The 16,273-nt window shown below is 39.9% G+C and overlaps 1 protein-coding gene across 4 annotated transcripts; it reads left to right on the top strand.

Annotated features, from left to right (window-relative positions):
• The first annotated feature begins 12,992 nt into the window (after positions 1–12,992).
• Positions 12,993–15,143, top strand: APK3 (adenosine-5'-phosphosulfate (APS) kinase 3). 4 transcript variants are annotated; one of them, XM_078574646.1, is made up of 7 exons: positions 12,993–13,097; positions 13,351–13,465; positions 13,689–13,838; positions 14,165–14,283; positions 14,376–14,460; positions 14,642–14,688; positions 14,896–15,143. In XM_078574646.1, exons 2-7 carry the CDS (start codon positions 13,357–13,359, stop codon positions 14,992–14,994), a joined length of 609 nt encoding a protein of 202 aa, XP_078430772.1. In that variant the 5' UTR covers positions 12,993–13,097; positions 13,351–13,356; the 3' UTR covers positions 14,995–15,143. The 4 variants fall into 4 exon arrangements, with proteins under 4 accessions (XP_078430772.1, XP_078430771.1, XP_078430770.1 ...); XM_078574645.1 differs by having other exon boundaries at positions 13,351–13,480; positions 14,171–14,283; XM_078574644.1 differs by having other exon boundaries at positions 13,351–13,480; positions 14,168–14,283.
• Positions 15,144–16,273: the final 1,130 nt, after the last annotated feature.

The following is a 16,273-nucleotide window of genomic DNA, read 5'->3' as shown; positions in this document are numbered from 1 at the left end:
GACCAGTCAAAATACAAAAAGACTAGATTTTTATCACGAATTCTTCCTTTTTTTTTTCTGAGTTTTCCTCCACCACTACCCCTCTGTCGCTATTCCGCGAGTACTTGTAATTTCCTTCCGCTTCTCCATTCTTTTCGCCGACTCGAACTCGAAGAAAAACGGATTTTTTATGGTCAAGGATCATGAAACCATTGAAATATTTACTGTTCGTAGCTTTTTGGCAGCGGTATTTATCGGCAGCGAGCGTTAAATCGTCTGCTATCAAGCCTGCCGTCGTCATCGCTGGTGCCACGTTATTAGCTGGCAAACTAGGAAGGTACCGATTGCAGTACGGGCCTTCTCCAGATGCCGATATTAATAGAGAGAGAGAGAGAAAGAGATAACGATAGAGATAGAGAGAGAGAGAGAGAGAGAGAGAGAGAGAGAGAGATATGAAGGCCAGTCGGAGAGGATAAGAGAGAGAAGGGCGTGAAGTAGAGACCGACGACGTTATAGATACTGAATACTAACATGGGAAACACTATTGTCAGATAATGAGGTTGATGGTGGCCCTCACCGACCGAGATAATGGTGTTAGGAGAATTATTGAGTTGTTTTTTTTTCTTGAAAATTTCGTTGATTCCAGTTTCTTATTCGCTTCCGTGATACTCTCTGAAAGAAAGTATTCTCGATTCGTTGCGAGAGAGATGATAGTAACAGAGGATACGTCTGTTCAGGAAAATAACGATTAAAATATGAACGTTTTTCGACTTGTAGAGTGTCGAAATACATGCAAAGGGGGGATACGTTTCCCATTTGATAAAATTCTCTTGGACAGAGCCTACCAGACAGTGTACCATCATAGTCTTTTCAATTCCGTTAGCCATCCAATCACTTGGATGACCGGTAACAGCCCAAATTGCATTTCCTCTTAGTTTGCTGCCGCGTGACGATTAGTGGATAATCCATACATTTTTCTGGCTGGTCCGTATTTCATGCTATACTTGTATTCCCCTTGATCGGCTTATTTTTCATTTATAAGTTAGCAAAAGGAAACTTTACTGGATCATTTATTTTCCACTCAGTTTAAGTCAATCATGTGTTTGGTGGTCACTAATAGGGAACGGGCCGTCGGGGACGTGACGTCTCGGACGTGACGGAACGGATGATGACTATTGACGAACGGTGACATGACGATATGTTAGTCACGTCACAGTCACATCACGCGTCCCAGGTTTTACAAAAAAACCGTCCCATACCAGTCACGCGTCCCTCCAGCGTCGTCCTGTCACATCACCATCACCGTGGCGGCGTCACCATCACTGGTAATGGAAAGTAATTTCTAAATTAGAAGTTCTAACTTCTAAGAGCTTACCTTCTCTGGATTCCCCTTCAGGTCGAAGTTTCCGTCGATAGCGAGATAGCAAGATAGAAACAGGGAGATAGCGAGATTTTCTGTCGAGCTCTTGCCAGGCAAGAGAGCTCTTGCCAGATCGAGCTCTTCTTTGAGTTCCTTCTTCTCCAATGATTCTCTGTCAGTCCGGGACCGCTTCCGCCAAGAGGAGCTTCTCCTTCGTCTTCTCCATTGATTCTCCATCAGATCTTCTCCGTCAAGCAGTAAGTCATCTTCTCCATTGATTCTCCATCTTTTTTTGCAAATGATGATATTTTGAACTTGATCCGCGTTTGCAATGTTGGCGACATTGAATTTCCCCATTTCTCTATCTCCCTAATTCAATCTCTCTATCTCCCTATCTTTATCACTCTCTCCTCTCACTCTCACTCTCTCCCTATTTTTATCTCTCCATCTCCCTATCTCCATCCCTCTCTGCTCTCCCTATTTCTCTATCTCCCTATCTCAATTTCTGTATGTCCTTATCTCCATCCCTCTCTGCTCTTCTGATTTCTCTATCTCCTTATCTCCATCCCTCTCTGCTCTCCCTATTTCTCTATCTCCCTATCTCTAATATTCTATCTCCCTATCTCAATCACTCTCTGGTCTCAATTTCTCTATCTCCCTATCTCAAATTCTCTATCTCCCTACCTCCATCCCTCTCTACTCTCTCTATTTCTCTATCTCCCTATCTCCATCCCTCTCTACTCTCTCTATTTCTCTATCTCCTGACCTCCATTCTTCTGTAATCCATCTATTCTCTATCTTCTTATTTCAATGTCTCTATTTTACTATCTCTATCACTTCTCTTTGAATTTAATTACCTGGCTGCATACATCTTTTTAGTTTTCCTTCCTATGTTTAGTTTCTTTTTCAATCTACATGTATACTGATCTAGTTTCATAAATATTAATTAATTTATGTTTGTTTCTCAATCCTCCAATCCAGATATCCATCTGTCTATCAATCTCATCAAGGAAGGAGAAGTCATTCGGAGACCAAAAATTCTGACATTCCGTTCGAGTTGCCATTCATAGTACGAAAGTTTCAATGTCAAACTTTGGGTGCCCCCTAAACGAGGTATGCTTGAAGGCAAAATTACATACATAGCTTCATATTTCTAATGTCTATTTTTTGATCTGTAACCAGTCATCATTTGCATGTTTTCATTGTTTTGATTCTTTTTTAGTTTAGAATGATGGTTACGCTCTTCATATATTCAGAGTCTTAGTGATTTTCCCCTTCAGTATTTCACATGGGATGATTTTCTTCACTCCCCAAATTCTCAAAAAACAAATAGAAGTCTTAAAATTTTAAAAATGTTTATGCCAAATCTCATAAATAAATGTGCTCATGTGATGCTGACGTAGCTCTAGTAGTTGCATGGGTTATTTCTAATGTTCATAGTATCATTTTTTTAATTTTATGGAGATTTATCCATTGAGTGGTTTAATTTTTGAATTTGATTAAATGAGAGTTTTCACCTATTCTCTATGACACAGTCGCCGATGGAAACTCCAATTGGAGACATGTGAGTTGACTTTGTAGTGTGGTCATCGAAGGAGGATGTTCCAGAAACTCGTCTATTGGTGGTAGGGCCGTCACATCCCAGATGCAAAGGGAAGTCTGAAATACTGCTATATTTCACGGAGGTTGGGTCAGGCATATGGGCATGCCTATTATGGCGTGACCAAAAAGTTGACCCACTGTGGAATAGGGTCAAGCGGCAAAAAGGCGAGTCGACAAACATATTCTGGAGGTACTTGGAGTTCAGTCATGGCAGAGTATACCACAAGCTGAAGGACACTAATCTCGATCAACGGACAATAGTTGAGGCGTACGGGCAAGGTGATGTCGTCACAAAGATGTTTAGAGAAGACAAAGGAGATCATAGCGCAGTTTGTTTGCCTCACGGATTCCCCATGGGCCATCGTGGACAATGTGGGGTTCAAGATTATGTGGAAGTACACTATGGAGATGACAGTTGACCCACCAGGTTCAAAGGCAATAAAGGTTGCGACGCGTAAGTTATTCGGGCCATGAAGGGCAGGCTCGTAGAGTTATTGGCAAATGTCCCCAAGGTCTCACTGACGGTGGATGCGTGGACAATTGAGAATTCGTGCGGTATTCTCGGCATCACGGTTGATTGGGTGAACAACCGTTGGGAACTATGCAAACATGTACTTGCTATACGCGAGCTAGTGGGGAAGCACGATGGCGAGAATATGAGCACAATAGTGCTCCAAGCGTTGGAAGACTTCGGGTTGAAGACAAAGGTCGGTGACATCCCATTTGGCTTCATTTTGGTTCGTACTACCTTATCGCAGAACTAACGTTTTCAGCATGCATGTTGGATCTATCACTACAGACAATGCGCCAAGTAACGGGCGGATGATAGCACTGCTCGCAAAGGAACTCAAGCTGGTGAATGACCGTTCCACAGAGGACCGACATGTCCCGTGCACTGCCCACGTGCTGAACATCATCGTCCAGGCTGCATTGAAATCATTACATGTATCGGTGAATACACCTTGATGGTTCACACCATCTTGTCCCATCTTCGACGTCGTTTGCTCCACACGCCATCGTCCTCGACGGTCGGGTGAATTATGCTCGCCTATCGCGTTTTGTTTTCTTGTCTTCTTCGTTAGTTACGTCTCATGTTTTTTGCACTTGTCGAGTCATTTTTGTCGCGCCACGACACGTCCGTCGCATGTCCGTGCATCTTCATCGTCATGTGGGAGGGGGTCCTTAATCATTTTGGACTCCCCTCCCTTGTTCCCCCCTTTTTCTCTTTTTATTCTTTGTTTCTCCCCTTTACTTTGTAATGGGGGCCCATTATATAAGGGCCCCCTTAATGGACCAATACCCCCACCCTCTCTTTGTTGACCCATTAGGGGGCCCAATTGAATTCCCTTTATAAGGGAAGAGTGGGCGCCCTAAGATGGTTAGACCAGGAAGAATTGTTGAGTTGCATTGTTCGTTCTATCTCAGTCTCACCTCCCCCTTGAGAGAAAGGAAGATCTAGAGGGGAGGAGAGGGAGTTCGAGAAGCAAGGAGAGCATGCGAGAACCAGGGGAAGGGATCTAGGAAGACCCGTCCATCGCCTAACTACCTCTGGCGGGATTGATTTTCTGTTTCTTCCCCTCCTCCACTATGCTGGCAACCGATGGATTCCGCTTGCTAGAATCCGTGTCTGATCGATCGAGCGTACGAGAATCAGGGAAGGGATCAAGGAAGTTTCGTGCATCGTCAAATTATCCGCAGCGGGCTCGACCAACGGTTTATTCTCCCCCCCCCCCTCCACTGTGCCAGCCACCGATGGGAATCCCGCTTGCTGGAAGCCGCGTTTGAACGATCATGGTTGCCAGTTGACGAGCTCGACCACACGGCTCCCACCCCGGCCACCATCCGCTCCGGATCGCCCCACACCGTCTCCTAGACCCACGACATGGATCTAGGCTGGCTGGTGATCATCCCCGCACCACCACCTGGTCATTGTTGGGTCCCCCAGGTCACCCCCCCCAGACTTGAGGCTTGCACTGATTGCAGACTCTGCTTCACGGTTGGGTCAGCCAGTGCCGCATGGTCAACACGCGGACACCGCGTTGACCAAGAGGGCATCCCCGACCAGCCTTTTAGATCACCATGAGGGTGCTCAAGGGTGCCTTGTGGCCCCGAGCGATGCCCCTACGATGTTCCTATGGGTGGTTGCCGCCCAGCAGTACAAATTCGTTGTTGTGAATGTACGAGGTCCAATCATACCAGCAGGCTCGCAAGACATTGCCTCGCCTAGGATCACTACGTCTGTGTACCCCGAACTAGGACAATTCCGCAAGCATCCATCAGGAGTGCCCAAGCCGAGTGTCGTTCGTGGGTGCCACCGTTGCTTGGTGCCATTGCTTGGTGATTGTTGTGCCTGTCTTGCGCAACCTATCAGCGTCTAAGCTGGACCTGCCTCGGGGCTGACATCCTTTCTCCTCCTTGCTCTCTTCCCCTCCAACTGCTCCTATACCTGACGCTAGTTGAGCTGCCGTCGCTCGATGGCGCCTCTCCGCCACACCCACTCTGACTGCCGCCGTCGATGAAATTTCTGCACAGTAAGCCGCACGCATACGAGGTATGTCATCTCTTCGTTGCTTATTACATTATCATTCGTAGTTTACTTTTGTCTTGACTACACTGCGCTCGGGCTAGGTAGGAGAAGGAGGTAATTGAGAGAAAACTATGAACACAAATGAGCATCTTCCTGTTATGGATGAGTCTGTTCATTACGTGTGAGCCATACAGATTGATTCTGTTTGGTTGTAGACGTCTTCGTGCCTCCGACGAAGATCTAGAGGTGATAACACCCTAAATTTTTTCTTTATTTCAAGTAATTTTGCACAATTTTATGCATTTAACTAGATTAAATAGGGTTGTTATCATATATTTACATGAAATTCATGTTTTCAAGTGATTTCTGATTTTTCTCTAATTTTATGAATTTTTATGGATTTATTTGATCATGAAATAATTATTTTTAAATGAAAATGGCAGGTTTAATATTTTATTTTAAGTTTTATTAGTATGGGGATGAATTACTGAATTTTCTAGAAAATTATAGCATTTTCTAGAATTTTCTAAGATTTGTTAGGATTTTATTGTATTTTTCTGAGATTTATTTGAGGAAGAAATGCATTTTTATTGATTTGCTCGTCTTGATCCCCTCTTTCTATCTTTATGATTGGATCATCATATCAAGCCTACATTGATGGATAAAAATTAATTAGTAAATAGGGGTAAATTGATAATTTTTATCATTTAACCTAAATATAAAAGTCGAATTTCAAGAGGAGGAGCTCATTCTTGATGGCGCTCTATCACAGCTACAAGATAGAGAGGAGCTCCAGCTTGGATCAACCTATTTGGTACATTTTCCTTCTTTGTATTTGAATTGTTGGTGTATTTTGGATGATGTTAGTTTATTTTCTTGATTGTTCTTCTTGATTCTGGTCTGAACGTCTAAATTTCTTGGCTTGAGGGGCATGTACAAGCCCTTGCCAGGATTGAGAGGAGAAATTGAGAGATTTACCTAGCTATTCCAAGTGCACATTAAAACAAAACTAAAAAAAACTTCAATTTCTAGGAGATTAAGTTTCCCTTTTTATTATCCAATGGAGTAGTTATTTGTGAATTATCAAGCCTACAGAACCAACCAAAACAAATCAAAATATTCTCCTCTCAACCTCTCTAATTGACCCCTTAGACCCTTTTCTTTGGATCGAGGAAGCCAATTTAGAGCCCCCTATTCTTCTATTCCTCTCATCTCTCCTACATACCTTTCTAAATTTCTCATTTAATTAGGGGGATTTTGATATTCATTGAAGATCAAATTAACTTTAACTAGTGTCAAATTATTCAATTAGACCATCAATTGAATTAACTTACTAGCTCCCCTTGGACGATACCCTTTACTTATCACTATACATCTTAAGTTAGGGTTTTATAAATTTTATTGTATAAGCTAAAATTAACAACGACAAGGGGTTTAAAATTGTAAAATTCACCCCTATTTTTGGTTTATCAAGAGGCCACCGTTGTTGTCATCGGTGACCTCTTCGGAGCACGGAGCTCGGCACCTCCCTCGAGTCGGAGCATGCACATACGATATGTAGGACGCATCACTCATTACATCGTAGTTACACATTATCCTTTAGGGTTTTATCCGTCGAACGATGACACTGTCGACGTCTGACACCCTTATCTAGGTACGGACCCATCATCCTTGGTACCGATTAGACGATGTCCTCGATGACATTCTGCATCACACCTCCTCCTAGGACTACGGACAACTGCGCAGTGGGCGCAACATATGATCCTGATTACGATGCTTATATAGATGATTTGGACACCATGCGGGAGGCTACGGCAAGTCATGCAGAAATGGTTATTCATGATACTGGCCTTGTCCTTGGGGGACGCGGTTGCCTGTCTTAGGCACTTAGTGACAAACATCCGAGCATTGACACAACGACGATATCAGTACGTGAAGACGTGCAAAGACATGCAGAAGAATCACAACCAAATCCCATTAGACTGTCCAACGAGGTGGAATAGTACACATGACATGTTGCATGCCGCGTTGGAGAAGCGAGAAGTCATAAATTTTATGGCTTTACAAATCTTGTCGGCAACAGAGAAGGACATGAGACTCTCACGTGAAGAGTGGGAAATGTTGGCAGACTTCTGCAACATTCTAGGGCCATTTTACAGGATGCCAAACTATGTTAGTGGCTCGAAGATAGTGAGAGTTGTGGAAGTGATTCACATCTTGAAGGCGCTGATGCGACATATCGACACAATCTTGCTCAAGTGTGATATGTCTACAATATGCACATCTAGAAGAAGGATGACCAATGCTCAAATCGCGTCTTTCCGTAAAGTTTGTGAGAGCATGAAGTGTAATATGTTGAAATATGAGAAGATGATTTCGAAGAATCGTGCGACGACAACAACAGAAATTCTTGACCCTTTCAACAAGGGAGCATCACTTGATCCTAGTGGCATTCAGGATGCATTGGCATTTGTACGTCAACTTATGCCCCTACATGGTGAGCAAGACATAATTTGTAACGACCCCGAGGATGATGACTGGCTCACAGAACTCATCGATGTCGTAGCGCCAGCTAGAGAGAAGGAATGATGAGTACCAACTCCATCCGAGGAATTGGAGACGCATCTACAATCAACGAAGCAGAAGGACATAGAGACAGTACTGGGATGGTGGGCACACATAGGTGCACGAACCTACCCATGAATTTCTACCCTTGCGTAAGAGTTTCTCTCAGTATGTGCAACCAGTGCCCTAGCAGAACGTTTATTCTCCGTAGGACGTGCAATCGTCACTTTCAAGCGGGCACGTCTTACTATTGAAAGCATTGAGCTCCTGGTCATAGTCAAGTGTTGGTTATGTGCTGAGAATACTCAGCTGTTTGATGGAGATAGTGCGAATGACTTTTCTGACGACAAAGACTAGTGCAAGTCATTACTCTTAATTTACTTCTATCGGTCCAATCTTCTAAGTTAATTTTATTGGAAAATTTTTTTGCAGCTATGATGATCGTCGTTGGGAAAATTGTATCTTCCATTCTTCTAGCCCGATCCATGTCTTTTGTCCTTATCCGAGCGCAGATATCTTTTTTTTTAGAGCTACACTCAATCGCAATCCTGCGCACTACTTGGGGTTGAACCAGTCCAAGTACCAATGGGCTGTGAATGATTACTCGAATTTCACTTTTATCCATCTAAATTGTGCGTTAAAAATTGCTTTTGGCATCTCAATTTGTTGTCAATCTGCGTCTGATAACAACCCGCAGCCGCAGACTAGCTTTCAGATTTGGGTTTCTCTGGGTTGATTTTATTGAGTTTCTATGTTTTATGTCTTGAATTGTGTTACGCTACTATTTTCAAGTTCTTGATATTCAATCAGAAACGAAGTTCGATAAATAAAAGTCTCCCATGAATTATGCTTGTTTTCAACTGATTGCTAGCATACCTCTGGGATTTATTTCATGGGAATTTCACCATCAATGGAATGTTTTTCCTAAAATGCCATCCCCAGTGAGTTTGCATATGCATGATTGTACATCAAAACTGTTTTTTTAAGAAGTCAATTCAGACCCAAATCAATTCTTGGCCGATCCAAATGCCAATTGAATCGTCTAAGTTTTTCTTCATCTACTGAGATGTTTTCATTTGTATGATGTGGAGGACGGCAAATCAAAGGATCTCATAGCCAAAGATCAACATGTTTAGCATGTAAGATCAAAAAGTCCAAAGAAAAATTTTCAATTTAACTGGTGTCATCATCTCTTAAAATCACATGATTACTTTAAATTTAGGTCCCCAGCTTCGCTGCCCTTTGCTGTTGCTGCCAGGTCGAGAGAGCTTCTAGGTGTACGGTTGTTGAGTGCATGATCTTCAGGTTGTTTTGTCTCTCTCTATTCTGCTTCCAAATCATGTAAAAGATCTTTTGCAAGAAACGTCGTACATGAGTGTTGTTGATAAAGGTTGGCGGAGAAGACGACATACACAAGTCAATAAATTAATTATTAAAATGTATTAAAAATTTTCCCTATATCAATACTTTTTTCCGTCAAAAAAGTAATTATTACATTTATTGTGTTCATAATTTTCCATTATTAAATTAATTTTTTAAATGTAATAAAAATAACGTCACCAAATCAATCAATTAAATATATTTATAATTTTCCTTTTGTGGACTAATTATTAAATTGCATTTAAAAATGTGTCCCTAAATTCTTAATTTCTCCGTCAAGAAGTTAATTAATAAATTATTTATGCACATTTTCGGCCAACAAATTAATTACTAAAATGTATTTTAAAACTTAAATAAAATTCTTAATTTTTTCTGTCAAGAAATTAATTATTATAATCATGATTTCTCATTAAATATAATAATTATTAAAAAAAAATAACAAAGACCTCACTGAATAAATTAATCATACTCACAATTCTATGTCAATAATTTAATTATCACAATATACTGAAACAAAAGACACTAAATCCGAAATTTTTCCATCAGTATGTTAATTTATTAAATACATTATATTCATACTTGTCAGTTATTAAATTTATAATTAAAGTGCATTAAAAACACGTCGTGGCCGTCATCCGTGATGGACATTTTGTCACGTCACACGTCCAGGGCATCCCGTCACTGTCACGTTAACCTCGTCACGCGTTACTGTCACCCATTACTACCCCGGAAATCTGTCACCATCACCGTCACGTCATCCATCACATTTCTGTCATGGTGACGTGTGACGTGACGGATGACGATTGCCATTCCCTAGTCACTAAAAGTGTACCAGGAAACATGATCTGGGTTATTCTTGGGCAATTGAAATATTGCATTACTGTTCATTGGTCGCAACATATTCTTCTGAAAAAATACTTTGTTGTTCTTAATGTTGCTTTGACATAATTTTTCTGAAAGAAGATGATATAGTTTGAGGCTTCAATATTTAGTATTTTTTAACTCATTAGAAATTTTGCATAACCTATTAATTTTGTTACTTGAATTAGATGAGTATTTACCAAGAATTATAAATAAGATGTGATCTGCGCTGTTTGAAAACCAAATTGTAATATTCACATTTCAAATAATTCAGTCAATTGGTTTCTTCAATAATTGAAGATCATGTTACAAATCATCTCAAAATGGTGCATATCAATTAAAATAAATACTCGATACCTTGTTGATTGCTTTATTGAATTAATCAATAAATGTTTCCTTATACAAAATAGGTAAAAGCATCCAAATATGCATGCACATCAGATATTTCACGTGACATCAAATATTATGATAGTTGAAAAATAAAATAGTATTCTAAGAAAACTCAGAAGTATTGTTTTGCCTTAAAAGGTCTCTAAACTGCAGAGATCATTCAAATTTGTGTGTTCCATTTTATTTACATGTTAAGATGTAATACACTGGTGTACTTCATTGCTAAATCAGGTCCGTTTCCCCTCTTTTTGGTATATCATTGATTCTCAAATCTAAGCCACAAATAACAGTTCACTACAGCCCGTCATCTTTACCATTCCCCTTAATGGTAATGACAAGGTTTTTCATTTATGTGTAGAAACTTAAAAACCTTTAAGGAAAATTCTCTATGTTTTGGAAGATAATTCATTCTTTCCTATTGCGTAATCATATAAATATGTTGATGAAATCCTAAAAATTGTATACACAATAGTATTTTTGAATGAACAATGGGCCAACTAGGAATAAAAATAATAATTATTGGTTCAATGATTCCTGTTATATAAAATAAAGCTTATAATTAAAAAAAAATAGTTCCACTAAACATGTTGTATGTATTATCTTAAAATGTCATAAAATAATTTTGATCACTGAAAATTACTTTAAATATGTTGAAATTTTTTTTATATTTGAACACAGTTGAAATTTAGGTGATCACAAAAAATTCTATCATAACCCATGATATTTTATTTATATTTTGATGAGAAATATTATTTTCTCAAATGAACCTACATAGTCATTTCATCTCCTTGACTAATACTTTGAAGATTTTCAATTCGCATTAATTTATGAAAATAACTTTAATGAACGATGTAACAATACTAGTTTTGATGGGGTAGTTTTTTTTCAACAAATTCCGTAAAAAGTTATTGATAAGGAAATTCTATCATAACCCATGTGGCCATATTTTATGTCATATTGATAGATGTTTAAAGTAAAAATTAAGTTGATAGGAATTTTCAAACATCACACAGTCAACAAAGTCTTTTTAAAAGATTACCAAATTTATGTTGTCTATACTGTATATTGTAAATTTTTAACTGATATTTTTACAATATATACGAATAAAATTTAATAAACTAAAATTTCATGTCAAATTCATGCTGCAAATTAACAGTCATCGGCTATTACTTAATTTTATTATGGGCATCCAAATGTATTTAAAATAAATTTAAAGATTTTATTCCACGATATGTAATTGGATAAAAAATGTTATGAAATATTCTGTAATAATTAAGATATAATTAAATTTTTTTCATAAATACATCATTTATTATTACAATTCCTTCTCAGATGTTTTATCTTAGGAAAACTGAGGCAAAAAGTAATCTCAAAATTATATTTTGAAATAAAATATCAAAAATTGGAATAGGTCAATGGAATAATGAAGATAACTTAAATTTTTTGATAAAATTGATGGTTATGCCATTCTAGTAATGTGATGGATAATTTTGTGGGACATGAATTGCAGTTTATTTGCGAAACTGGGAAATTATGGACAGTTTGATTTTTCACATGCAGGACCTTTTTATGACCTTATAATTATGTGGTTTGACTTTCATAAGCTTATGCAAAATTCTTTTGGTTAGGGCCATGATTATAGTATAAAAGGAGGTTCACAATAGGGAAGAAATAAAAATACAGTCTTACCTTTTAGAAATTGAAACACATTGATGAGTGAATTACCCTTCTTAGAGTTGAATCAGCTACCATTTGGTTCCTTGAATGAACAATGTACATTTTCATACATGTTTGACGTCTGAAAGTATCTGGTATTCCTTGACACATTGGATATCCTCATCTTATTCATCAGTGTCATGAGAGATTGTATACTATGTTCTCACTATTCTAGTCATGAGAGGAGGGAGAGTTCAAAAAAAGGTAGAAGGGGGAAAATAGGAGAAATTTGAGTCAGTGTTTCTCAATGAGGACTTTTGGTCATTTTATACTTAAAATAGTTTGCTGGAGTGATATCCAAAATAATTCAAAATATATTTTCATAATCTTACGTATTAAAAAAAAATCTCCAAAATCTCCAAAAAATTTTATGGCTCACTGTAAAGTCTATTTATGAAGCTGCCAAACGAAGAGAGAAATTACAAACAAAAGAACACTAATCCCAGAAAAATCATGGTTTTCCTTAAAAGTTTGAGTGAATGCTCTAAAATATCAACTCAAGAAAAAAATTGCAGGCATTCATAAAAGAAACTATTTTTCTTATCAAAACAGCGATTGTCCAGTTGCGTTATTTCCCCACGTGACGAAATGCAACCAAGATTTATTTAAAATTTCCTTTTTTTGTCTCTATGTTCAATTTGCGCGAGCAGAAGAGGGTCGCCACGATCGTTCCTGAAGAGCCTACTCCCGCGTCGGGCGCGTTTTGAATAGCAGTTGGTAAGACTATCTAACTTGCCCACATTTTACCCTTGTTGTATCGATCTATCAATGTTGGTTGGTAGAATTGAAATCGTTGATCTGACGATTTGGAGCCCGCTACGCCCGATCATGCATATAAATTACATGGGTTCTTGAAATGAAGACTCTAAAGCTAGTCTGTGAATTTAAATGGGACCACTTTGCTGTAAAAATCTTGATTTATACATTTTTTTTCTCTCGAGGTTCTGACATAATCTCTCGGGTGGGTCAGTTTATAATGTCTTTCGCCAGAATGTCGACGAATATCTTCTGGCATGATAGCTGGGTAAGCAAATCCGATCGGCAGAGATTGCTCAACCAGAAGGGATGTGTTGTCTGGATTACAGGTCTCAGCGGATCAGGTTTTCTAATCTCATTCTACCTCCAAAATTAATCATCTTTTTTGCAAGTTCTTCATGTTCAAATTAAAATTTCATTTCTTTATTTCTATACACTGTGCATTTCTTGTGCGGAAATTCTCTTGAGTTAATGGATTTCTCTAGAGCAGCCTATTTGTTTTGAAGTATTTTTTTATTCTGTGTTAGAAAATTGGTTTTTTCTGATAATTAGGGAAAAGTACACTGGCATGCACAGTCGGCAGAGATCTACATTCAAGAGGAAAGCTTTCTTACATACTTGATGGTGACAACCTTAGGCACGGATTGAACAAGGATCTTGGTTTCAAAGCAGAGGATCGTGCAGAGAATATACGTCGAGTTGGTTAGCAATACTTCTACCGTTATTTCATCATTTGTCATCATTGATTTCTATTTTCCTGTGGAAGAATTCATAAAAATTGGAGGGAGATTCTTCTTCTTCTTTTCCTATTTTTTAAGAGTTTCATAATGTGACGATTGCACTTCAGATTAAAAGGAACGATGTGGTATCTGCACAACCTTTGTCCAATTTGTTGTTACAGATGGTTTTTTTCATTACATCTCCATAAATTGAAATTTCAAAATTCAAAAACCATGTTCCCAGAATTTTGGAAAATATTTTTATAGTGGGTCAAAAACTTCATTATTTTTCTATTTATTCCATCCAAGGAGAAGTTGCAAAGCTGTTCGCGGATGCGGGTGTCATTTGCATTACGAGTTTGATATCACCATACAAAAGAGATCGTGATGCTTGTCGGGCTCTTTTCTCGGACTCGAGTTTTATTGAGGTGAGTGTTATTTGTCACAGTGAAGTTTTTCTGAAGTATTTTTCATTATTAATTTCACTTCAATTTTTGCTTTTTAAACAAAAATTCTTCAGACTTTTTTGAACATGCCTCTAGAATTGTGTGAATCGAGGGATACTAAGGGTCTGTACAAGCTAGCACGCGCCGGGGTGATTAAAGGTGTGTCACAGTGGCAATAAGTTATTATATATTTCGCATGAAAATATGAATTCATTTTTACACGACAACATTTCTTATAATGTCTAATCCCTCTATAATTATTTCAACAGCAGTTGCATGGCATCCGATTATTTTTACTATATATAACGTTTTTCGTCCGTATAACCGTGCTCTTCCTCAGGCTTTACTGGCATTGATGATCCATATGAAGCTCCTCTAGATTGCGAGGTATCTATGTTTTCCAGAACGATTTAGTTCTGTTCTTTTATGCAGTTTCCTGAGGTGGTTCTATGATTCTGATTCTACAAGTGGCCTCCGAAGCTTATTTGGAAATGGATTCGTTTAAAAATATCGTTTAAAATTAATATGTTCTTCTACCTAAAACGGTTTTAATAATTTCCTAAACTACTTGCAATGGCATGTTTCATTGTGTAGATAGAAATAGGACTGAAAGAAGGCATTTGCCCGCCACCAGACGAGATGGCCCAGAGAGTTGTTTCCTACTTGGAAGAAAACGGTTTTCTACACGAGTGATCAAGTTTCGAACGCATCTGACGTCTGACTTCATTTGGACTTGTGGATGGTGAATACACTGAATTACATCCTTACGTGGCGAGGTGTAATTGGTTTAAAGCCAAAATTTAGTTGAGCCAATCTGGAGAAGGAATTTCGTAACATATAAACATGCTTTACCTCTCTCTCTCTCCCTCCCTCTTTCTTTCTCCCTCTCCCTCTTCTTTTCCCTATCCCTATCTCTCTCTCACTCTTCCCCCCCCTCTCCCTCTCTCTCTTTCTTTCTCTCTCTCCCTCTCCCTCTGCCAATCTCTCTCTCCCTCTTCCTATCTCTCTCTCTCCCTCTGCCGATCTCTCTCTCCCTCTTCCTATCTCTCTCTCTCCCTCTGCCGATCTTTCTATCCCCCTCTTCCTATCTCTCTCTCTCACTCTGCCGATCTCTCTCTCCCTCTTCCTATCTTTCTCTCTCCCTCTCCCTCTTCCTATCTCCCCCTCTCCCTCTCTCTCTCCCTCTCCTCTCTCTCTCGCTATCTCTCTCTCCCTCTATCTCTCCCTCTCTCTCTCCCTATCCCTCTCTTCCTCTCCCTCTCCTTATCTCTCTCTCTCTCTCCCTCTCCCTATCTCTCTCCCTCTCCCTCTCCCTGTCACTCTCTCTCCCTCTCTCCCTCTCCCTCTCTCTCTCCCTCCTTCTCCCTCTCCCTCTCCCTCTCCCTCCCTCTCCCTATCTCTCTCTCTTCCTCTCCCTATCTCTCTCTCCCTCTCCCTCTCCCTGTCACTCTCTCTCCCTCTCTCCCTCTCCCTGTCCCTCTCTCTCTCCCTCTCTCTCTCTCCCTCTCTCTCTCCCTCTCTCTCTCTCCCTCTCTCTCTCTCTCCCTCTCTCCCTGTCACTCTCTCTCCCTCTCTCCCTCTCCCTCCCACTCTCTCTCCCTCTCTCCCTCTCCCTGTCACTCTCTCTCCCTCTCTCCCTCTCCCTGTCACTCTCTCTCCCTCTCTCCCTCTCCCTCCCCCTCTCTCTCCTTCTCTCCCTCTCTCCCTCTCTCGCTCTCTCCCTCTCTCCCTCTCTCCCTCTCCCTGTCACTCTCTCCCCCTCTCTCCCTCTCCCTCTCTCCCCTTCTCTCCCTCTCTTCCTCTCTCCCTCTCCCTGTCACTCTCTCTTTCTCTCCCTCTCTCCCTCTCCCTGTCACTCTCTCTCCCTCTCTCCCTCTCTCCCTCTCCCTGTCACTCTCTCTCCCTCTCTCCCTCTCCCTTCGTCTCTCTATCTCTCTCCCTCTCTTGCTCTCCTTCCCTCTCTCTCTCTCTC

Source organism: Wolffia australiana, chromosome 4, assembly GCF_029677425.1.
Source record: "Wolffia australiana isolate 7733 chromosome 4, ASM2967742v1".
In the NCBI taxonomy this organism is placed as follows: domain Eukaryota; kingdom Viridiplantae; phylum Streptophyta; class Magnoliopsida; order Alismatales; family Araceae; genus Wolffia; species Wolffia australiana.
The sequence above is the reverse complement of the archived record's forward strand: the minus strand, read 5'-3'. Positions and strand labels throughout refer to the sequence as shown.